This window comes from Camelus ferus, chromosome 14 (genome assembly GCF_009834535.1).
Source record: "Camelus ferus isolate YT-003-E chromosome 14, BCGSAC_Cfer_1.0, whole genome shotgun sequence".
In the NCBI taxonomy this organism is placed as follows: Eukaryota; Metazoa; Chordata; class Mammalia; order Artiodactyla; family Camelidae; genus Camelus; species Camelus ferus.
Window position 1 is genome coordinate 13,613,865 of NC_045709.1, and position 24,165 is coordinate 13,638,029.

At 39.5% G+C, this 24,165-nt stretch overlaps 1 protein-coding gene and 1 long non-coding RNA gene across 10 annotated transcripts in view; one reads left to right on the plus strand and one right to left on the minus strand.

The window, feature by feature from the left end:
- Positions 1-24,165, plus strand: part of TRPC4 (transient receptor potential cation channel subfamily C member 4) — a 170,706-nt gene that overhangs the window by 142,280 nt on the left and 4,261 nt on the right. For all 5 annotated transcript variants that reach the window (XM_032496268.1, XM_032496266.1, XM_032496267.1 and 2 more), the window contains 5 exons: positions 2,986-3,299; positions 7,674-7,869; positions 11,313-11,507; positions 22,489-22,530; positions 22,656-22,745. In XM_032496268.1, coding sequence (XP_032352159.1) covers positions 2,986-3,299; positions 7,674-7,869; positions 11,313-11,507; positions 22,489-22,530; positions 22,656-22,745 — 837 coding nt within the window. The remainder of the gene's footprint in view (positions 1-2,985; positions 3,300-7,673; positions 7,870-11,312; positions 11,508-22,488; positions 22,531-22,655; positions 22,746-24,165) is intronic.
- LOC106729342 overlaps positions 3,327-24,165 on the minus strand; it is a 65,157-nt gene continuing 44,318 nt past the window's right edge. For 4 of the 5 annotated variants that reach the window (XR_004325695.1, XR_004325697.1, XR_004325693.1 and 1 more), the window contains 2 exons: positions 19,842-19,942; positions 17,859-18,348 (listed from right to left, as the gene is read on the minus strand). This is a non-coding gene — a long non-coding RNA (uncharacterized LOC106729342). Of the gene's footprint in view, positions 4,942-17,858; positions 18,349-19,841; positions 19,943-24,165 lie in introns of those variants that run through there. The other variant, XR_004325696.1, reaches the window with a different exon arrangement.

Sequence of the window (24,165 nt, forward strand, 5' to 3'; positions counted from 1 at the left end):
AGTATAGATTTTATGGATAATTTTTAGCAAATAGCATCAAAGCAAACTTTAAAATTCAACTTAATCTTTTAATTCCTGAAACTGGCTGTGGAAAACACATTTAATAACTAAAGAATTACAGTTGTTCTCTACAAAGTCCCAGAACAGCCTGGTTTGTAAGAATTTTAAAATTCACCTTATAAAACAATGCTTATATTTAAAGACCTAAGGTAAATGCACATCGATGTGAATGAGAGAAAAAGAAATTAAAAGGTAGAAGTTAAAAGAATGAAATCAAGAGATCATTACTAAATGTTCCTATCTCTATTTCTTCCTGACAGGAAACAAGGTTTCTGGGTCAGAAAACAAACAAATTACTTATGTACCTAATTTACGTACGTAACAATCCCAGCCCTGGTTCCCTGTGCTCCAGGACCCCACAGGGCGACCAGATGTATCCTTCACATACACGCGATTGTACCACAGGAGAGGAACTGGGAAACCATGGATCTCAGTGCTTATTCAGTGCAGCTGTGTCAACTGCCCACCTTCCCCCTAGAGAAGGAAAGAGAAAGACCTTCACTTCCTAAAGTAAACAGATTCTCTCTGCGGAGGCACAGGTCCCTCGGATTTTTATTCTTAGAATGCAAGCAGGTGGTACCAGGGGAGATGTTTCTAAATTTCTCAGGAGGGTCCCTGTCTTTAGCGTCCATGGCTTGTTTGCCATTCAAATATCTTTTAACCCGAATACCAGCAATATTTTTCAGGAGGTCCTGACCATGCAGGAGTGTGAACGTATTCACGTAGCATTGTTTCTCAACACTTAACAGAAGTGCTGGATTCTGAGTTAGACTCGGGTGATTCCACTGGGGCAGAAGCTAGCGTCTCTGATTTGTAAAATGGGAAACCCTCCTCTTACGATTTTGCAAGTCCCAGCTGAGATAATTTGCTAAGAAGGGTTCCAAGGTACAGTAAGTCAGCAGCAGAGCTGCAGCCGGTCACCATGTGATGATGGATTCTACATCCAACTGGCTCCAACTGGCTGTGAGACCTAGACAAGGCATCTCCAGTAGACTGCATGACTTCAGAGGATGATTAGAGCTTGAACCACTTATCATCTCTATCCGTTGCTGGCCCCATTAGCCCCAGATAGAATTCATCACTTTCTCTTCTTTAATCCCACAGCACTTTTGTGTTAATGTGTTAATGTTTTAAAGCATTTTTATTATAATTAGCTGTCCCTGTCCTCGTCACTGGACTATGTATGAACACTTGATGGGGGAAAATGTCTCTTGAGCATCTATGATATGCAGGGCATTGTGTTAAATGTGCGAAATTTCAAGAAACCCATCACATCCTTAAGAATGCTCACCATTTAGTATTTTGTACATTCTGAGATGTGGTCCTAAGCTGGATTAGGTAGGGAGAGAGAGAGAGAAATACAATTAGCCATCAACAGAAGGGGAGATGTTCTCCACTAAAATGTGTGTGTCTTTCAAGAGACATGAGAAAAGGAAGGTGAATGTTATCTTAGTCTTTGAAGGAAATGGTGGCAAGTACAAGGTTGGGGTGGGGAGTGGAGAGAAGTAGGTAGTGCTGGGTACCACAAACCCTTACTCTGATACTTGTTATAATCAACACCACCAACAACTTAAATTTTTTCTGTATCTTCAGTCTTCAGCCATTTATGCTGAAGTTATGCATGGGAATATTCAAGAACCGTCATCAGGATTTAAAAATAGAAAATAATTCTCTTCTAATTCCAACTTGATTGTTTTAAATTGTCACTCAAGCAGGAGTCTGAGTGTTGAGCAAAATCAAGAGCTTGTGTTGTATTTTCTCCGTAGGGAGATTTAAAATATACTGTCTACTAGTTTCAAGAGAATTAATTAACATTTGTAAAGGTCTTTGATATAAACTAATGTAAACGGAAGGGGAACAGTCTGATGGGACTTACACAGGAGTACACTTTTTTTTCCTGACATGATCATTAGGAAAAAGATGCAATTGTTTAGATGAATTTTTAGTGACGTGTATGAAGAAGAGAATTCAACTTATTGCTCAGTTCTTACACAGGTTTAATTATAGAGGTTCATAATGTGATATTTCAAAGAGTGTATTTGACTTTTTTTTTTTTTGGTAAGGATACAAATTTACCTCAAGACAAAGGACAACTTTCATTGTGCTTTTTACATAGCTTAATAATTCATAGCTGACATTTTAATTAAATCATACTTTTAAAATAATTGCTGGTCAAAGTTTAATGTAGCAAGTATTTTTCTCAAATCACATAGTTTATCTAGTTAAAATGTCCAGACAAGTATCACACTTTCTACACATTAAATATTAAAAATTAGCAATTCATTGACTGATGGCATGATTTCCAAGTTAGGTTTTCTGTACATTTAAGATGTAACAGATACCAACCACTCACGGTTACGCCCACACTAGTCACTACTATAATCCAAGGCAACACACCATCACTTCCGCTCCTTTATACGGGATTTGTATCCTACAGGCCTTCCTCTACAATAGGCAGGTGTGCCAAGTATGGTAAGTGAAGCCATTGATTTTGATTAAAATGCAATCGTTTTCCTTTACAATGTAGTTTTCTTTGTTATTATCCTATTGGTCTTTTTCCCCCAAAGTAAAATCAGACTCTTCTTTTTCATATGTAATAGTTTCCTTTCCTTTTTTTTTCTAAGTTCCACTGGAAAGATCAAGGGCAGATGTAATTCACAGATTCACAAACATCACAAATGGGCAAGGACAGACCAGGAAGGTTACCGTGATTAAAGCTCATAAGTTATAACTTCCGTTACTAAATTCTTATTTTGGGGGTGGGTTAGTATTGCTGTCCCCATCAAGGGGGACACAGCTTCTGCACAATAGGCAGCGGCTGTCCTGGACCTCCCTGAGAAATCACCCTGGCCCGAACTTGACGTTATCTGTTTGTATGCGCTTCTTTTATGTTTTATTTTCCCTTTGTTTCTCTCTTTCCTCCAGTACAGTGCTCTTAATCCCCGAGAATCGTGGGACATGTGGCACCCCACTCTGGTGGCTGAAGCTTTATTTGCGATTGCAAACATATTCAGTTCCCTGCGCCTGATCTCACTGTTCACTGCAAATTCTCACCTGGGGCCCCTGCAGATCTCTCTGGGAAGAATGCTCCTGGACATTCTGAAGTTTCTGTTCATCTACTGCCTGGTGCTGCTAGCATTTGCAAACGGCCTAAATCAGTTGTACTTCTATTACGAAGAAACAAAAGGGTTAAGCTGCAAAGGCATACGATGTGAAAAGCAGAACAATGCATTTTCAACGTAAGTCGGACAGACATTTCTGTCGGAAATGTTGGGCAGAATTTTGAGTGTGTTACATATTGAATTTGAACCGTGACAAGTGCTTGCAAAGAAAAAAATGTGCTTAGTGCAGAAACAGAAATATCCAGTACATTTATTTTAAGTTTTAGTAAAATGGTCTTTCCTTTTAAATGACCTCATATAAAAGACAGTTATATATACTGTTTTAAAATGTGAAATAAAAAGGAAACTTGTGTCCATTGACAGCTTACAAGGACATTAAGAGAGGGAATGTACGTAAAACCAATCATGGAAGAAAATCCAAATGCTTTTTAATCTTTTCTCAGGCGTTTTCCAGATACTAAAGTCCTTTCACATGTCTCTTTTATCCTGGGGTTCCCTACACAAAAATCTAAGCAGGCAGAAACAATTCAAAATAGAGACCTAAGGCTAATCTAAACCATTATTATGATGCACGTGAAACTTTCTGTGCTCTTACATCTGATGAGCATCTGGACTTGTCTCGTGTCGAGCTCTGGTCATTCTCACAGTCAGGTTCGTTAACAGCACAGGTTCATGACCACCGTGTTCCTCGCTCACACAGCCCTGATAGAAAACGCCTCTCCATGTCCATGGCCATTTCTTCCCTGCTTCCCTGCTCACAGGCCACTGTGAGACACGCAGTGAATTTACAGATGAATTAAGAAGTTAAGTGATTTTTCTCTACACAGTGAACACCTATGAACACGTGGTCATTTTGTAGATGACTTTAAAAGTCAGGCAGCCATTACAGAATTTTATGGAATCTAAGAGAGTACAGTCATTTCTCAAGTGGGAGGAAATCAATAAGCAGAATCACTTTTGGTGAAAATATTCTTGTTGGTTCAATTCTGCATATGTTTTTTCTCTGATCCCAGTATTAAAAAACCCCATTTTAATTCACCAGCATCTGATTATTTGTACATAAGTTTTCATCACAGCCTTAGCTGCCTCAAATCCATTCAGAAATTGATTTGATACAAACGATGAATCATAAAGAAAACAAAGTTCATCTCAGCTCCCCCGTGTCCTTTCATGGCCTGTTCCCAGCCCGTCTATTCTGGGCTTAAGCAGCGGTCCCCCAGCCCAACGAGCCTGCTCAGCCTTGTCGTCTTCCTGGGGCTTTTTCTTGCCCAGTTCAGGGAAACCTCTTGCAGCAACATCCTGGTGACTAATGGCCATGGATTGTGTCTCAGTTTTCCTATGAGACCATGTCCTTCTCCACCCACTTGGGATCCTTGACTTGGGCATTTGCCTCTGGCAACGAGGACCAGGGATTTACAATGGTGGAATCCACCAACCTCCCCCTTCATAGATTGGAAGCTGCTTCTGACAAATTTCTTGGATGGTGTCTGTCTTCTGGCTGGCCTCTTGGGTTTCTGATGGAGGGCCGTTTGGCAGGCTCCGTCTCTCACCATCCCCCGTTGTTTTGCACTTTGTGCCCTGATGCAGAGTGCTTGCCGAGGCCACCCCATCCATATCTGCTGCCACCTCCTTCTGAGTCCATGCTTTGTCATCCAGAAGGAACTTCCACACAGCACCCAGAACTCAGTTACCACCTCAGATCTTCTTTAATTCTGATTAAGTGGAACTAACCTGACAATTTTACTTCTGATTCATTCTACTGAAAAAAATGAAAGGAAAATAAAAATAAGAATGAAATTCAGAGTTAATCACAAAATGTCATCTTGTTTTGAATTTTCTCATTTTCAAATTTTAATTAACAATGTAAATAAATGCTTTGCCAATGGGTTTGCTAATATTTCTTAATGATTAATAGTTCTTATTTATACAAAAGCAAATCAGTATTAGTCAGCCATAACCATTCTTTTATTCCACATCACCTTCTCGTTTGAACATTTAGGAAAGTAACTGTTACGGGATTTATGTGGCAACATTTTATATAATTTATTATATCTCTCATGTTATGTAACTTCTGCTCTCTCTCTGAACTGCTATTGATGTCAGGGGAAAACCAGTTGAATTATATATGTATATTCACAGTGAGAAGATACACTATTTAGAAAAAAAGAACAAAATCATTTCACATTGGATCCAATGACACTGTCATTAATTTTAGAAATTGTCCTTAAAGTTACTAAAAATAAAGACCTCATGGCCTTGGGTCAAATTTACTTTTTTTCTGAGGAATTTTTCGAAAAAGAACTTCTAGTGGCCTTTGTTTGGGGCCGGCAAATTAGATTAAACTCTCCCTGACAATGTTATAACCTGACATCTGGTTGTCCTTTAAGAATACATGTTCCAGAAAGAAAAGAAAAGAAAAAAGGCAAACATGGTCAAACTACTACAAACAAAATAGATAAACAACCAGCCCTACTGGATAGCACAGGAAGCTATATTTAATAGCTTGTATTAACTTATGATGAAAAAGAATATACATATGTATAACTGAATCACTATGCTGCACACCAGAGACTAGTACAGCATTGTAAATCAATTATACTTCAATTTAAAAATAAATAAATAAACTATATTAATATTTTATTAATAAATAAATCGATAAAAATAAAATACATTGAAAAATAAAAATAAAAATACATGGTCAGCTCCTCACAATGTACAATCTCCTGGCAAGTCAAGGGCTGACTGAGGTTAATCACCCCAAAATCTTCATGATAATTTGCCTCCTGAAGAGTTGAACAGCTCCAGCAAAATAAGTCAATACATAAATAATTACATTCATATCCTACCATTAAAATTTTATTATACAATTAAAAAAATGAAATTGTTTACTTTAAAAAAAAAAAACAATATATTTGAGAAAAGAAGTCCTGAACACCAGTTAAGGCATCCTTAGTTAGATTCTCCTTTTTATACAGAACAGAAATTCATGGATTGTTTCAAGTAACAAGAGTTTGGTACAAGAATCACTCGCAGACTTACAGTCCTTTGATCCTCTGAGCAACAACTGATCTTACCAACGGCAGAGCCCAGAGCAAGCCCTGGCTTCTGGAAGAGCAGGAGTGGACATCCAGCTGGACTATGGGACTTTTTCACTCCGAGAACCAATGTTAACGTGATTCAGCTGCTCTGTGTGTAATCCCCTTCAGTGTTTCCTTATTAGCGGAGGGCATATTCATTCTCAATTCTCTGCTTCTTAGCTTATGCTGTCTCCAACCTCTGACTTCTTATAACTCCAGTGATCCTGATTCTACACAGTAACTCCCAGCGCTTCAGCCCCTTTTCACAGCTACCTCATTATCTTGCTCTTTCTAGGATAAACTTCCATGGAGAGGAAATCTGACAGTTCAGGCTTATCTTTTCACATCAGGCCATACCATCACCCACTGGCCTCATGTGAACTGGCTCTTCCTGGGACACTTGACCACTGAAATCCTACATCCTTGCTCACCAAGCCGAGTGTGAAGATAGTTTGTGGGTTTGTTCTTAAAATATAATTTAACTACAATCTTATTTTAACCATTTCTCAAAGAGTATAAGAGTTCTGTTGACTTTTTATGACATGAAGGTGTTATCATGGTCCTCCTGAAACAATTCTTCATTTGGGTTCAGATACTATTCCTCTTACCCCATTTTGGGAGTAAGTTAAGGAATGAATAACACATTCCCTAATACTTGCTAAAGGAAGCAGCAAGTTTTATTATCTGAGCATTCTGAGACATTGTGTCATCGGGCAGGATTCACTCTGTGCAAGTTTAATTCTAAATGTGGAAATTCATAACGATAACATTATTTTTAATCCTCCTACAGCCAACAGCAAAATCAGGTAGAAGAACTTATATTTTTCAAAGACTAAGCCTAAGGATGTATCATTTATTAACTATTACTCAGTGCCCTGGGACAGGGGTTTGTAAATTTGCTATGACAAGGACAGTCATAAATATTTTAGGTCTTGTGGGCCATAAGCTCTCTGTTGCAACTGCTCACCTCTGCCTTCCTAACATGAAAGAAACCATAGACAACGCAGAAAGGAACTGGTATGGTTGTGTTTCCAGAAAATTTCATTTATTGGCATTGCAATGTGAATTTCTATGATTTTCACAGTCACAAAATAATCACTCTTCTTTTGATTTCTTTCCAACCAGTGGGAAAAGGAAAAACCATTCTTAACTCAAGAGCCATACGCAAACAGGCTGTGGGTTTTATTTGTCATCCCTGCTCAGGAAACTAAATAGTTTTCAAAGCTCTTAGGAAAATTAAGAACATTATTTGTGCTAGTGTGATGAAAACAATTTTCTCTGATTCTTTTTATCAAGTTTATTTTAAATCAATCAAATATAACCTAATAGTAATCATATTCTCTTGTTGTGTTGTATTGTATTGCATAATGGTTCTGTTAATGTAGCTATGAGTGTCATTTTATCTTTATTCCAGGTTATTTGAGACACTGCAGTCCCTGTTTTGGTCAATATTTGGTCTCATCAACTTATATGTGACCAATGTCAAAGCTCAGCACGAATTCACCGAGTTTGTTGGCGCCACCATGTTTGGGACGTACAACATCATCTCTCTGGTTGTCCTGCTCAACATGCTAATAGCCATGATGAATAATTCCTACCAACTTATTGCTGTAAGTTGAATAAGTTTTCCCCTAGAACGTGTTCTTCCTTGCTGTACTCCATCCTATTATCATTGGAAATGCAGTCTGCCATTGGGTTGAATCATGAGATGAATTAGAATTATAATATCAATAGTTAATTAGAAGTTTCTGCGCAGTATCACCATATTTGGCTACATACAAATTTAGGTTTTTTTCTCTATTATGGATGATTATAAAATAAACTCAACTTCTCCTGCCAGGCAGTCATGGGCTGTGGCAGACAGTAAGTGAGCCATGGATAATGAACAAGCAATTCGTCTTTATGCAGAAACTCAGTGCAGTGCCCAAGTTTTGCATTGTCTTTGACCATCTAATCTAGAGCCTTGATGTAAGCAAACTCATGCCGATTTAGCAAGATACCAGAGCCAGCTCAGAGAGGAGTCTGAGGGAAAAAGCACAAGATTTTCAGTTTCTTAAAGGCTAGAGGGGGGAAAAAAAAACCCATGTAGGAGTAACCTTGAGTTGTGTAGCAGAATACACAGTACCATATGTCTTTATTTGAAACTCTGGAATCCAAACAGCTTAGCTTATTTATTTATTCAATAAATCCTTACTGAGTGCTTACTCTGTTGCCAAGTACTGGTCGAGGAACGAAAGATAACGGTGATGAACAAGGAAGCTAAGCCCTTTATCCCCTTGAGCTTGCGTACGAGTGATACATGTCTACGGCCGTTAGCAATAGTGACAGCACAAACCCACACTGGAATGAAATATATTCCTTAAGACTTACATATATATACTTTAGACAAGTAGTATCTTATAAGAATAATTACAGGCTACCCTTGTACTCCATAAATAACTGCAATTATATTGCATCTTTGAATCTATTGCTAAGCCTCTGGGGTGTTATTATTGTTATTTTGAGAAGCAGAACTCTGAATTTTATTTAAACGTCCTTTATGGAAAGCAAGACACCTGTCACAGATGAAAAACTGCATAAACCACAAGAATAAATGATTTTCATTTACTGATTCCGAGACTAAAATGTTCCCACTGAATACACCTAGGTCCTAGGATTTGAGGCTAAAGATCTGAATTTGTGGAACTCCATTTAAGCAGCTCACAAACTGAAACTTTTTAGATAGTCCATATATATACATAGGTAGTCCAAATATATATATTTTTTTCTTCAAAAGTTCTGTATTCCTCTCGTCAACACATTTGCAAAATGTGGATTCTATTTTCCAGATCACCTTTCCAAAAATATTAGAAAGCCTCTAATTATCAAGCTATATACAGAGAAGCTGTATATACAATTCGGATGCTATTAAATGCATCAATTTCATCAAGAAGAGAATATTATTCAAGAATAGTATAATGTTTTCTTTTTGCTTCAGGGTAAGGTGTGTCCTTCTAGGTGACTTCTTATAAAGATGAGAATGATCTTCAAACCTCAATTTTTGTTTTGCCCAAACTCTAAAGCTACTTGAGAGGGGAGCAGGCACTGAGAACCTGAGACAGGTGTTCCCCCAGCATCCTGCACACGATGCCTCCTTGGAGCGTGAACATGCCAAGTGTTTGATTTTCACTTGCCCCACAGTGGCGGGATCTACCCCAAAGTCTCTCTTTTTGTCCTGCTACCCCTTACTCAGATCTTTAGGGTAAAGCATGAAAAAAAAAGGGGGAAATGCAGTCATTGAAAGGCAAAAGTGATCATGCAGCCCATGTCTGAAGCCTGCTTCTCATTCACTCCTTTGTTTGTAGATCAAATATTTATTGTGCACTAGTATATGCCAGGAATATGGTTGACTTTAGGGACACACAGAAGAATGAAGTCCCTGGCCTCAAGGAAAAAGTCATGCAGTAGGGAAAAAAATTCAGTAATTTCAATATTGAGACAAGTACAGAAAAGAGGACCACGATATGGACTTGGGGGAGGAGGCGGCTGAGACTGATAGGAGTCAAGGCAGGGTCCTAGGAGAGGAAGTACCTAAGCAAAGCTTTAAATATTGACTACGAGTTAGAAGGTGGGTAGCGAGATGACTTAGCCATCACGGGCCTGGAACTTTTCACCTCGTTTTTCTAACCATTAGAGATTTTGCTACAGACCCTTTCAGAATCCCAAACCTTGAACAAGGGAAGAGTCTGCTTTGTGGCAGCAGGAAGAGAACAGAATGAGGTCAGGATAGTCCTGAACTTGTGACTCCCTGAGAATCAGAAGGAACTGAAGCTACTCACTGGCTAACATGTCATCTATGTGACTGCCTCTTTATGACCTTAAGCCAATTTCACTCAGTCCCGTTCCCCATGACTGCAGCAAACCATATCTGCATTTCTTCATTAAAGCAGACTCGATAAGCTTGCTTAGAAAGAAAGATGGAGTACGAGGTCGAAAGGGAAGAGGAGAGAACAAGGGAGGGAAACTGTGCTTCCAACAATCGATCCATCCATCAATCAAACATTTGCTAACGAAGACCAGGCGTTTTCTGGATACGGTGATGCCTGTTGAAAGCACAGTCTGCCCAGTGTCTAGACTACAATCCGCACTGTTCAGAGGAGAAATGTATGCACAACATCTGCATTCATCAGCAGACAGTGAGTGAGGACTCTCAGAACAAAGTATAGGCCAGTAGTCTACTCGAAATTCTGAGTTTGTTTGGATAATATTAATGGGTTAACATGAACTATTTTGAATTCTTAAAATGTGTGTTTGCCTAGTTTCTACCACCTCCTACTTTCCAGATTTTCTTCTTAAATAAGCTTTGTGGTTAATTTAAGAGGAGAGTGGCTGGCCCATATCTCATTGCCACAAATGTTCCTAAGTTTTTCCAGGAGACTCACAAAGTGGAATCATTAATAAATAATTGGGCGGAGGCCTCAGGCTTGCAGGCAGCTGCTAGCCATGCTCCTCTTTGGCCAAGTTTATGTCAAGGTCAATACCGTGTCAGAGGCCCTCTTACACATTTGTTAGAGGAACTTCTCTCTGAGTTTATTCCTGTTGCCTCAAGGTGAATGAGGTGGATTCACATGGAAGCATATCAAGCAGGACTTTTCCTGGAAACACCAGAATTCTAATCTGTGAGCATGCACCTAGGTCGGGGTTCAAGGCCTTGGGTAAGACATAAAGCCCCACTCGTGGCCAGAATCTAATGACACTGAGAGAAGTGAGGATTCATCATCAAGTCACCACTCACCACTCACCACTGCAGTCTCTTTGACATGGAATTACTTTACATGTCCATTTCCGAGAAGAGGGAGGGGTGAAAAGTGACAAGAGAGCGGGGACTCCTCTCCATGGTCAGCCGTTGTCTGAAACATCCAGGTGACTATCTCTGGGAGTCGGCGGTGCTTTGATAAGCAACTTAATTAATGTTCCAAGAGCCACTCAAAGTCAGGTTACCGGCTCTCTGTGAGGGTTCTCTCACCTTATTAATTAAGAAACCTGTCAGCAGTTGTCATCTTTTCCTGCTCAGGACCATGCAGACATAGAGTGGAAATTTGCTCGAACAAAGCTTTGGATGAGTTATTTTGAGGAAGGGGGCACCCTGCCTACTCCCTTCAACGTCATCCCGAGCCCCAAGTCTCTCTGGTACCTGATCAAATGGATATGGACCCACCTGTGCAAGAAAAAGATGAGAAGAAAGCCAGAAAGTTTTGGAACCATAGGGGTAAGAACACAGCATGCTAGCATTCCTGTTTGTTTCAATTGTGTGCTTGAGTCTGTTTGGATTCCTTACTGAATATTTTTGCGTTTTAGCCTTTTGGTTCCTCCTGGTTGCATTCAGTGAACATTTACTACACAGCTACTGTGTCTAAGAAACTGCCTGGTTAACTGGGATTAACTATGGCTTCCCAAACCCATATCCTCCACCGAGGGCAGTCACTGTGATTTTAAGAGGAAGCACACTTCACACAGGCATCTCCCAGCCCCACCAGTCAGGGATCAGGGAATTAGCACATTCTCTTGTAGACCCTTAACTCTGGGCTCTATTCAGAATTCCAGCCTCTGGGCACTTGTGACATGACTTTCTCATTGTCTGTTTCTCTCTCTGGGTTGGAGGGAAGGGGTCTGTTTCAGTCACCTTCTATTCTCACTGCCTAATATAGGTCCCTGCGCAGAGCATAGAATGTTTGATTAAAATGCCTCAACTAAGTGATTGAACAAAATTTATAGCTTGAAAATGCTGTGCCGTATTCAAGAACAGTGATTCCAGAATAGGTTCAATTGCTCAACGTCTTGATTCCTCTTTCAATCATGTTAAATGCCAAGAAGTTGTGGTTTTAAAAAATATTAGGACCACTCAGAGCCGTGCCTCTGTTCTACTGGAAGATCATACTTCCCATGACAGTGTCTTTCAAATTGGAAAGCAAGAGTTCAGGCAATTCCAACACAAGAGGCATGGAGGTAAGGCTTTGTTCCAGCCAACCCACTGACCTGGGAAGTCATGAAGTCATTCTTCATTTCTTTCTCACTCAGTTCCCTAATTTTCAAAGTTCTCCTAGTGATGTTTAGGGAATTACCACCCTAACATTCATTCATCACTTGAACCTTCTCAGAGAAGTTGCTTTGGAAGTATTCTAATATGCCTTTATATTAGAATCACTAAGTAATATTAGTTATTTAATTAAAATTTAATTTATTTTGGGGCAGAAGGGTATAGCTCAGTGGTACAGTGCATGCTTAGCATGCACAAGGTCCTGGGTTCAATCCCCAGTATCCCCATTAAAGAATTAATTAATTCATTTTAAATTTTATTTGACTTAGTTTATGATCTAGTTATGCTGTTAACTCCATCACCCACCAGCATTGTTACCAGCATCGAATGGGGCTCTCTCTCCTGAAAATGGCCTTGATGGTCCTGTCATCTCAGTAACAATTTTAATCTAAAGACAAATTGACTGGCAAGAAAGTATAGCAAACAGAGAGGTGGTTAGGCAAGGCTGTTATGTTCTTTCTTATAAACTGTCTCTCCATGAACCTGGAAGTGCGGGCATATATCTGATATTAGAAACCCAAGTCAGAGTATAATGCAACCTTCTCTTGCAGTCCTCATCCTCATTTATAGACTTTATCACTGACCTTAGAATGGGTGAAATTATTTTACTCCAAATGTTTGATTTCACTCTTAAAAAATTAGTTCAACTTGATAAAATGGGCATAAAATAAATGGAATGACTTGAGTTTAATAAGCAATCATGGTATGTGTTCCACCTGCCAGTAACTGAGTGGGAGCTAGAGTGAGAGGCGGTACAGAGGCATAGCTTCCATCCTTGAGGACATCATTTCTAATGTGGGAGACAAGGACATGAGAGCGTATTACCGTAATACATGTTGCATGACATATTTAACATTACCATATATTTATACACAAGATGCTATGAGACCAGTGTGACAAATAATTGATGTTGTCCTTGAGATAGACAGGAAAGGGTTTCAGAGAAGCCAGGTTGGCTTACTCCCTTCCCCATCAAAATAGTTTTGTCCTTTTTCTCATCTTATTCTTAACTTCGTCAGAAATTTATTTACTCAATCCTTGAAAAAAGTATTAATTATTACACTAGCTTATCATACTATCTCTCATAGGAGTATTTCAATTTAAGAAGGGTTTCTGGGTCTAAAAAATAAATGCCACACCCAAAAGACATTTGCCTTTAATATTTTCGTTTTAGGTAATTGCAGAAGGAATCTTGGGTTTTAAGATACCGTGGAACTTGTAACAAAATGTAGGGCCCTGCTCTAATATTTTAAGAGATCCATCTGTGCTACCACCAAAATAATGGAGGACCACTCTAAGAGTTTGACTTCCAGCTCTCCCTCCCGCGCCCCCAGCATCCTCCCACTGTTAACATATTTTTAAGAATCTTGTTACCATCATTTCTTAGATACGAAGAGGAGCTTAACATTGATTTGGGCTTCCCATGAAAGCAACCATTCAAAGGGTAAATGGCATAAGTTAAAGAGCTTTCTCATATACTACTGGTCAAAAAAACAAATTTCTTTTTAAGTCTCTAGCTCCAACTTTGAATATTTAGATCCAAACTGAGGCATAGAAAGATGATTCACAATGAATTGTGACCTCAAACCATTCCTTTTTCCCTAGCCGTGTGAATTTTACTAACTTTTGATAATGGATATTTTCATGCTTTGGGAATTTATGACAAAACTAAATAAACACTGTGAGTCATCTCTCTCGTCCCCCTTCCTCTCAATCCTCCCTCTTCTCTGCCAAGCTGAGGCGCTGGGCAATCACCAACCTAACCAAACTGAAGGCAATAAATCTACCTGTTACCTGGACTGCTTTTCCAGAATGAGGACATATTTTGGTTTGCATACTCTTAGTTGAGTTTTATACATCGAGGCTGTAAATGGAAATAAATAATATGAAGTATTCATAAAGAAAACTAAAAGATAAATGAAAAGTAAATTGAGGGTTGTAATATTAAAGGAGGAGTTACATAAGAAAATAATGCCAAAAGCAATCAATTTTGCTGTGAATTCATTTCAGTTAGGTTAATCCAACTGATGGCCCCTGGGTAGACATATGAAGACAAGGAGATGTACACTTGTCCATTAACTAAAAGGTGGCTTTGAAGTACCAATGACAGTCACTTTGCATAACCAAGGCATGACTTAAAGATCGCATGACACTTCAAAAGGAGCTTAGAAATCATTTAGCTCAATCACGTCCTTTAAAAAAGAGCTTGTTTCCCTTGCCCAGTGTTTCAGGTGACGTAGCTTGGGGGAAAAATAGAAACAAAAAACAAAACTTGAGTCTTTTGTTTCCTGTCTAATGTGCTTCCTATTATCCCGTCTTGGTTCCCTGAAGAGTCTGATGACCATGCAACAATACCTTCCAGGTTGTGGGTCCATCTTTGGATTTTTCTCAGCACCTTCTGCAGATCCTACCGCTGTTTCCAGCAGCCTCTGAGACTCCTGGACCTCCTTACCAGGCTGCCTTACCTTCTCTCATCCCAACTTGCTTTTATTTATGCCACATTTTTGAAGCAGAAAACTGAAGTGGAACCGGAGGTAGAGTTTATACGTTCTTGGAGGCATTTTCTGCAAACCTTCCCACTTGTGATTCACTGACTCTTGTCACCAGCAGCTGCTTGAATGTCACGCTGGTGCCCACTCCCTTGCTCTCTGGAAGCCTGAAGCCAGTGCTCCTCAGGGCTAATTGCACTGGCCATCATCGGTGATCTCACCTTGCTCTTTATGGCTTCCGGATAATACTGAGACAGCTAGCCCTGGAAACTCATTAACTTTTTTTTTTTTTTTAACTTTCGACTTCCTTTTACGGGAGATGGGAGTTCCAGGTAAATGAACCTTTCATTTGGAACGCTTTATGGGAGAGAGCATAAATAAAACAGAAATGCTTTATTGAGCAAAACTTTTATTGTAGGAGGCAAACTCATTATTGAGAAATGCCTTGTGTCTGGGAAATCATGAAAATCCCACCAAAGAGGCAGCCTATTGAAAATTCAGTAACAAAAGAAGAAACATTTTCTAGCTTCTGGCATTTTATATCGCTTGTCGAATTTTTTGCTTAACACATTTCATCAGTCAATATCCTTCTCAGTATTAAAACACTGGTTTGCAAAATTCAGCGTGTCCTACAATCATCAGGGATCTCCACTTCAACAAGCATTTCCGGCTTGTAACTTTAATTAGAAACTGCTGTCAAAAAAAGCATTGGTATCTAGCTCAGCTTTTTAAACTAAAAGCCAATGTTTGTTCCTCAAGAGGTCTGGATCATTTAATTAAAGTAAAAAGAGACAAATGCAATAATACGTGGCTAAAATTTCAACTAATATGAAACATTTTTAATACCATAGACCAGGTTTCCAAACAAAATGCTTAAATTAATGGGCAATATACAGAACCCAAAAATACTAGGTCTTTTGACAAAGTCCTGAAAAATGGTTTTAACTTCTTTAGTTTTATGTTTTCCACTCCCTAGTTTTCTCCTGAGCACGGAGTGAGAAGAACATGACACATTCTCTCTGTTAGGGTCACTTAGCATCACTCAGCTAAGGGACTCCAGGCGGGACACTCATGCCTGCCCAGTTGCCACAGAAATACTTTTAGTTAAGTCACTGAAAGAGAGTTAGGAACAGAGAATGGATTGTTGCTAAAGAAAAAATGCTAATAGGATTTGCCTTTCAGACATCATTTCCCCCTCTTCTTAGTGATCTGCTTTTTTTTTTTTAATTAAGCATAGTCAGTTTACAGTGTTGCATCAGTTTCCGGCATACAGCGTAATGTTTCAGTCGTACACATACATACATGCATGTATTTGTTTTCATATTCTTTTTTATCCTAGGTCGCTACCAGATATTGAATAGAGTTCCCTGTGCTATACAGAAGAAACTTGTTGTTTATCTATTTTATGTATAGTAGTTGGTATCTGCAAATCTCGAAATCCCAATTTATCCCCTCGCATCCGCTTTACTCCCTGATAACCATAAGTTTGTTTTCTATGCCTGTGAGTCTGTTTCTGTTTTGCAAATAGGTTAATTTGTGTCTTTTTGTTTTGTTTTGTTTTGTTTTTAAGATTCCACATATGAGTGATAGCATATGGTATTTTTCTTTCTCTTTCTGGCTTACTTCACTTAGAATGACAATCTCCAGGTCCAACCATGTTGCTGCAAATGGTATTATTTTATTCTTTTTATGGCTGAGTAGTATTCCATTGTATATATATCACAATTCTTTATCCAGCCATCTGTCAATGGACATTTAGCTCATTTCCATGTCTTGGCTATTATTGTAAATAGTACTGCTATCAACATTGGGGTGCATGTATCTTTTCAAATTAGAGTTCCCTCCAGATGTAGGCCCAGGAGTGGGATTGCTGGATCATGTGGTCAGATGTCATTTTATATGATAATTATCAATATATATAGTTTCTTAATCATCATGACTCGCAGTGTGCCTACCTCCTAATGCATCTTCAGACATGACCGTGCTCACGCACGAGTACTTCTCAATCCCTCACTTACTGCTGTAAGATTTGCTGATGGGACCTTTTAATTAAATTCTCTTTTCCAAGTGGGGATGTGGAGGAAGGGATTTCTTCTTGGTATTTCAAGAGTGAGATCCTGAATACTCAGTTTGACAAGGCGACCTTAGCATTTTGGATCACTTATTTTTATATGCTTAGAAAGCAAGTGTACAGACAACAATATGCAGAATCGTCTGTGGATGAGCCCAGCTGCAGTCGTGACAGAGGGACCACATCCTGGAATGGCCTCTTGCCTTTTTTCTTGTTTTTAAAAGATGAACACAGCAAGCTGCCTCCCTAAGGGAGCCACTGAGCAAAGCAGAGAATAAAAGGCATAATTCATGGGCTTAAAACCAGTGATAAACCAAAGCCAGAGTGGCTATGAAAGAAAGCGGCGCTGACAATTGACTGCAGGGAGCCAGTACCTGAAGGGAGCCCGACACCTCACACGGTGGCCCCGGAGAAAAGGGCAGATGAAGAGGGAGAAAAATGTCACAGCTGGCCCCCCAGCCCTTCCTTTCACAGCTGCGGAAACCCTTGCCGCTCTGAAGCAACCTGACACGTCCACTGAAATGCGGAGTTACCTCGCGGCAGCAAAGGCATCTCACTAGCTGGTCTTTTCCTTTATCATTAGCCCTGTGATCCAAATACTGCCATTGTCCTGTCCTAATGAATCAGGAGGAACTTGCAAACCAAGAGCTCTGTTCATGCGGTGCCCAGGTGTGCCCTGGGCACCTGCGTCGACAGCCACCTTGCCAAGGAATATTCTGCGCATGGTGCCAGACTGCCAATGTAATTAATTAAAAAACTGCCACAGCTCCCTCCAAAATACTTACCCTAGACATCAGGTTAAGGGAAGAAAGTCCCTGATTGGTCATGCAGCGCATTTTCCCCATCTTAAACATAACAGACAACCAACTGTTAGCGGATAATGAGACCCCTGAAATTAGAGGCCCGCCAAGTTGTGGGTCCTTGCCGCCAGCTGTGAAAGATTTCGAAGCACAGGTAGAGGGACAAAGTGAAAAGGCTGCTTTATTTCTCAAAAGAGAAAAAGGCAGGAAAGTGCTCAAGCAGGGAGAAGGGAAGAAAAGCACTCTAGCGGGGAGCTGTCAGCCAGGCTGGCCGGCAGAGACAGCTCCACCCGGGCCGGGCCACCGGGACTTTTATGGGAGGCTTCCACCATCGCGTCCTCCTTCTGGCTGAGATGGAGCCAGTCAATCCCTGTACAGGCTCTTCAGTCCTTGTATGGGCTTTTCTCGCTGTTGTCATGGCAATCATCAACTGTCATGGCACTGCTGGGTGTGCCACTTAGCGTGCTGATACATTATAATGAGCGTACGATGAGGCTCAAGGTCCACTGGAAGTCAGACCCACCAACATCTTGGGCTCCACTGGTTCTAACCATTTCTTGTTTCTTCTCTGCAGCTGCCTCCTGAGACTTAGATTAAGAATAATTGGTTTCTATTCGAGGGAGGGGCAGGGGTGTGATCCTGAGGGCAACAGCCTTGGCAACAAAAAGAAAAGTTGCTTTTAATTAGAATGCCTGCAATCTAGTGGACCCAGCATCCCCCCCTAAAAAGAACTTCAAAGATTCTGTTCAGCCCTGAAAGTTCTAAAGGGAGATGGGGGAGCAACTGCAATTAATCGCTGGTAGGTGATCAGAGTCCTTGCTTTCCCCCAGTGCCTGCAGGCTTGTCCTCATCAACTGCTGGACCCTGCTCTTCTTCCATGACTCACGGAGCCTGGGAGACTTCAGCTTTTCTATAAACAAGAGGCAGGGGTTGGGGGGCCCACAGGGTCCTGCTCAGTATCAACCTAAGTTATTTTCTTTAAAAGCTGCCAAATGCAGCTCCACAAATTTCCCAGTAATGTTGCAAACATGAACTCATTCACAGAAAATGTCTTTATTTCTAACCTAGGTTTACCGTGATCTAATTCCACCCAGTTTATTATTTTTTAGTAAAGCTGGAGAACCCCTAGTCATGGCAGGTCATTTATCAATTAAAGTTTAACATATGAATAGCTTGAAAAAATTAAATACCTCCTCTCCCCTTAGGTTTTTTTTTTTTAAATGAAATGTCCTTTATTATAATACTTTTGTCAATTGAAAAAAAAATGCACAATCTGAAAGCTGAGAATTATGTTTTGCTCTCAAGTTAATGAATTTAGCTCTTTCCTTTGTGTGGGAAGATGCAAAAATCAGGGCTCATTTAAACCATTCCTTTGATATGCACCTTAGCTATCCAGGGACTGTATCAGGTTCTTTCCCCTCAGGGTGCACCGTTAGGGGTGGCTGCAGTGGCTGATGGCTTGGCAGCCAGCAACCCACTGGTCTCCATCGTCCACCACAGAGGGGTAGGGGCGGCTGTAGAGGCTTGATGGCTGCAGCATCCTTTGGTTACTGACACGGCAGGCAACATTTTTCATTCACACTTTCATAAACGCCTATCAGTCAATTCTGTTCTTGGTCACTTCCCGTGATAATTATAAGATGTAATGCCTTCCCTTATGATTGTAAATATTTTTGACGCTTAGCTGAAATTTCCCCAATAAAAAGGCTGCAAACATGCTAGTTATTGTTGGTGGTCACTCTGTTACATAATATTGAATGATGTCACCAATTGCCAAAAATTATCATTATGTTTATTGCAAAGAGTACATCTCGTATGGACTGAATTGTGTCTCCCCCACAAATAAAAAAAAGATATTTTGAACTCCTAATTCCCAGCACTTCAGAATATGACCTTATTTGGAAATAGGGCCTTTGCAGATGTGATTAGTTAAAATGAGGTCATACTGGAGTAGAGACCTCATACGAACGTGACCAGGTGACACAAGAAGAACATCGTATGAAGATGGAAGTAGACACTGGAATTGTGCAGGAGCAAACCAAGGAACACCAGAGATTGGCAGACAGCACCAGAAGCTAGGAGGAGGAAAGGGAGGATTTACAGAGACAAACCGAGCAGGACCCTATGGGGCAGTCCCCGTACAAACCTGTTCCCTGTCCCCTGTTTCTGGTTTGTAGGAAAAAGTCTTCAGCCTCCTAAGACCTCCTCTGAGTTCCGAAGGGCAGATTCAAACAACTGCTAGCAGAGCTGGGGGAATACAGAAACAAAGGAGGAGCAGTTGAGAAACAAAAGTGCAGCCCTGGGGCAGGGACCTGGTTCTTCCAGAAGAAATATACATAACAGTATCTTTGAGTTCTGCTGCAAGAACTAAAGCCCCCGCCCAGGTGGAGGATGGTAACTTCAGGCTGAGCACAGGCGTCCTGGATCACCAACAACAGATCAGAAGAAAGTCACAAACCCCGTTGCCCTCAACTCAAATTGTGCCCGTAAAAACTCCCCCCCTCAAGCCATTGGGGAGTTCGGAGTTTTTGAGCACAAGCCACCCGTTCTCTTTGCTTGGCCCTGCAGTAAAACTTTCTCTGCTCCAAACTCTTTTCATTGCATTCATTTTTGTTTTCAGCATTCAGAAGATGGTTAACCGCATCCATCCTTATTTTCCAGGAGATTCAAGTGCAGTTGGCTTATACCACCTCACTCACAAGACTAAAACTTGTTCCGTCGTATCCCCATATAGGTGTGGTAACAAACTGGTTGGCAAAAACAACCAGATTAGCTTAGCCTTAAACCTGGGCTGTGGATATTGAATAACTTCTGAAAGTTATCATAGCAAACTTGTTCTATGTTCCTTCTGCCAGGCTATTTTGTTTTAAATTTTTTTATCCTAAAAAAATAAACCTGGAATTATTTTTTAAAGTGTGATATTTGCTCTATTTATATTTGTTTTCAAATTTTGAAATTTGTATGTGACTAAGGTTGTACCAAAGGCAAGACAATTTGTGATCTCTTTAATGCTAAAATGCGTTATGATAATGTTCACTTATTGCTCTTAATTTTCTAATTCTGTCATGACTTCAAACTGCTCTCTGCTGACTATTTTTTATTGGTTTTTTAAAGACTAAACTAGCGAAATGCTATAGAACCCCAAGATGATAAAAATTGAGTTGACTAAATTCTGTATTAAATTCCGAGTTTCTATTTACTTAAATCATGGAATACGATCTCCTGTATGACATTTACACCAGAATGCCAAAGAAGCTAGTATACAGTCTGCTTTAGTATTTGTGTTCACTGAAAGAAAACTTAAGAAGTTCTCAAAGGCCTGTTTCCTTCCAGAAGTGCTTTTTGTCTGGGATTTCAGCTGATCTCAATAAGGGTCACATATCTCCATCTTGTGGCCCAGTCTTAAAATTCCCATGATTTTTTTTCAAGATGTTCTAATTTTGTACTAAGTTTCAAATTTCCCAGTCTTTTAATGAATCCCAAAATCATATTGAAAATTTGTTTCTTAAGATTCATGTAAAATTGAATGTACTCAAACCGTTAGCGGTCTTTAGAAAGTTACACACTGTCTCATCTGCTTCTAAAAGTCACTAACAGTCATGAAACACAAATCCATTTTCATGGCCAGTGAAAATGTCATTTTCCCCTATTCCCCTAAAGAGAAAAAGCAGTTTCTTTTGAATTGTTTTCTTTTTTTTCCTAATATCATTTCACAGTGATGTACGCACAGCCCTTTTCAAAATTCCATTTTATCAGCCTATGATTAAGTATTTAGTAAGGAACAAGATCAAAAGACTTGTTTAAACCCAAGATATGTTACCTCTTTTGCTTTCTCAGTTTACCAAATTCATTCCTTTGTGACAGAAGTATTTTTATTTTAGATTGCTTTGCCCAGTTTTCTTCTTAAGAATCAATACTGATATTTATTTCAACTTGCATAAAATTAGGATTATGAGAGCTTTTTTCCTAGTAGCTTTAGAATACTTGTGAAATCTGCAAGTATATAATTGTACTGTTCTTTATTATTTAACTCAATTTATAATGGATTTTTTAAAAAGTCGTTAAACATCTCTCTCCATTCTGCCCTCCATAATCACAGCTTTGTACTAACTCCAGCTCTGCTCCCAAACCATTCTGACCTCTTCAGAATGACAGCTTGGACTTACATTTGTTTTAAAAATTAAAATTTAATCAACACTATCTTTGAACAGAATCTTTGATTTGATTTGATTTTAAATTCAACCATCTAATTAAGAAAAGCAATCTCCTCTTAATGTACGTGTGCTTGAAATTAAGTGTTGGGGAGTTTATTGTCTTACAGTGTTCCTGATTACACGTTGTGTATCATGGCTCAATGCTTAATGTTGCTATGTTAATATTCATGAAGACTTTCATATAATGCTAACTTTTTATGCTATCAGTTATTCTTATTTGACATTCATTTTGTATATGAGATGTCCCATCTGAGTCTCGTAGCATCATTGTAAGTGATTTGGGATAGAGTTGGTATAACTACGATTACCTAATTCTCCATCACCTTATAGTAAAAGAACAATCTTGCCATCATTGTTAACATATGTATATTAAATGCCGCAGGAATTATAACCTTGCATTTTGGGATCATTCTTTGGATTCATATGAAGCACGCTCTCTAGCGTGTCCATTGTCCAGTAAAATTCCTACTTTGGAGGAATGAGGAAAATAATATCCTTGATTAAAAGAACAAGGAATTGTTTTACAGAATGATAAAATATCACTGTAACCGAAAAGTAAATGTCCCTTCTCCGTTTCAGAGGCGAGCGGCTGATAATTTAAGAAGACATCACCAATATCAAGTAAGTTATTCTTCTGTCTTGAAACTTGCATTAAAATAAAGCACAATCTTGTCTTTAGAACTGACTCAAGAGAGAAGTCATATTTATGTACTGAAAATCAATTTTCTTGTTTTTAAATGCCTCAGGAAGTTATGAGGAACCTGGTGAAGCGGTATGTCGCCGCTATGATTAGAGACGCCAAAACTGAAGAAGGCCTGACTGAGGAGAACTTTAAGGTAACCACCTCCATCTTCATCACTGAGATGCAGATTCCACTGAGCATGGAACCGGGAACAGCACACTAAAAGTTTGAGCTAGCCATGTGTTCTATCTGTCTTCTGATTTTTAAATTAAAGCCCTATTGAATTATCAAAAAAAAAAAAGTGGTTAAATTTCTTTGCAAAGTGCATTGTTTTGAAACATACTTAATATGAAAGATCAAGGGGGCCCATCTGGAGGCAGAGAAAAATCCTAGTGCCTGTGGCATTCTGATTGCTGATCCTGGCCACACTCTAGTGAGGAAGCTTTAGCTCTTAAACTTTCAGTCTGATTTCTAAACCTGAAACATTTAGTAACCAAGGTGCTGAAAACAATGACAACAAAAACCTTCTTTCTGTTCTGCATGGCTTTGGTAGCAAGAAATTTAAAGTTTGAGCTTAACTGTAACTTTACATATAGTTTTTCTCCCTGCAGTTTTGGGTTTTTTTTTTTTAATTCTATCAGAGAATTGGAATACCTGAAATATACATTTGCTCATATCATGTGTGTAAAATACCCTTGTTATTCTGCATGAGTCTTTAGAGATTTTGGAAGATTGACTGAAGTCAATAAGATCTTAGACGCAAAAACAGACAAATGTAATACCTTACTGGAGACTTTTGACAAAGAAAAACAGCAGGCTTGACAGAATAAATATAAGCAGCGAGTTAGGTAAAAAGAGATAAATTGCAAAACTAAAAGCACAGACTGAAAGGTGGCTAGGATCCAAAATGTTCTTTGGGGCCACAACATCCAAATTTTGGCATTAAATGATTCATGGTGCTTTGGGAGACAGGTTAGAGGTAGAAGGCCACCTCAAAGGCCACTGTCAGGTTAGGACTGAGAATTCAGTTGTCCAGAAAGATAAAAGGATGGTTGTAGGAAATGCTGTCTGTTCTGCAACAATTCCCAGGGGATAGGGGCAGACCCAGATGTTGGGATAAAATCAACTCCAGGATAGTAAACAATTGAAAGTAACTGCCAACTCTTGGAAGGGCAGATTCCACTTTCATTATTTTGTTTTAGGCATTCCTTTGGACAGCAAACTGTGCCAATATTTAAAAAAAAAAAAAAAAAAAACTCTAAAAAAATGCATCCCTGAGAGACTGAAATGACTTGAAAGTGGATGAATATTTTGGAGAGAAAGGATGTGAAATAGTCGGCTGAAAGACACCCAACAAGGGAAGGGGTGGGTATAGCTCAGTAGTAGAGTGCAGGCTTATCATGCATGAGGTCCTAGGTTCAATCCCCAGTACCTCCATTATAAATAAATAATAAAAAACCTTAATTACCTCCCCCTGCCCACCCCCTCCCCCCAAAAGCTTAAGAAAATAGACACATTCATTTAAAAAAAGACCCAACAACAAAGAAACCAACAGACTCCACTACACAGTGGTG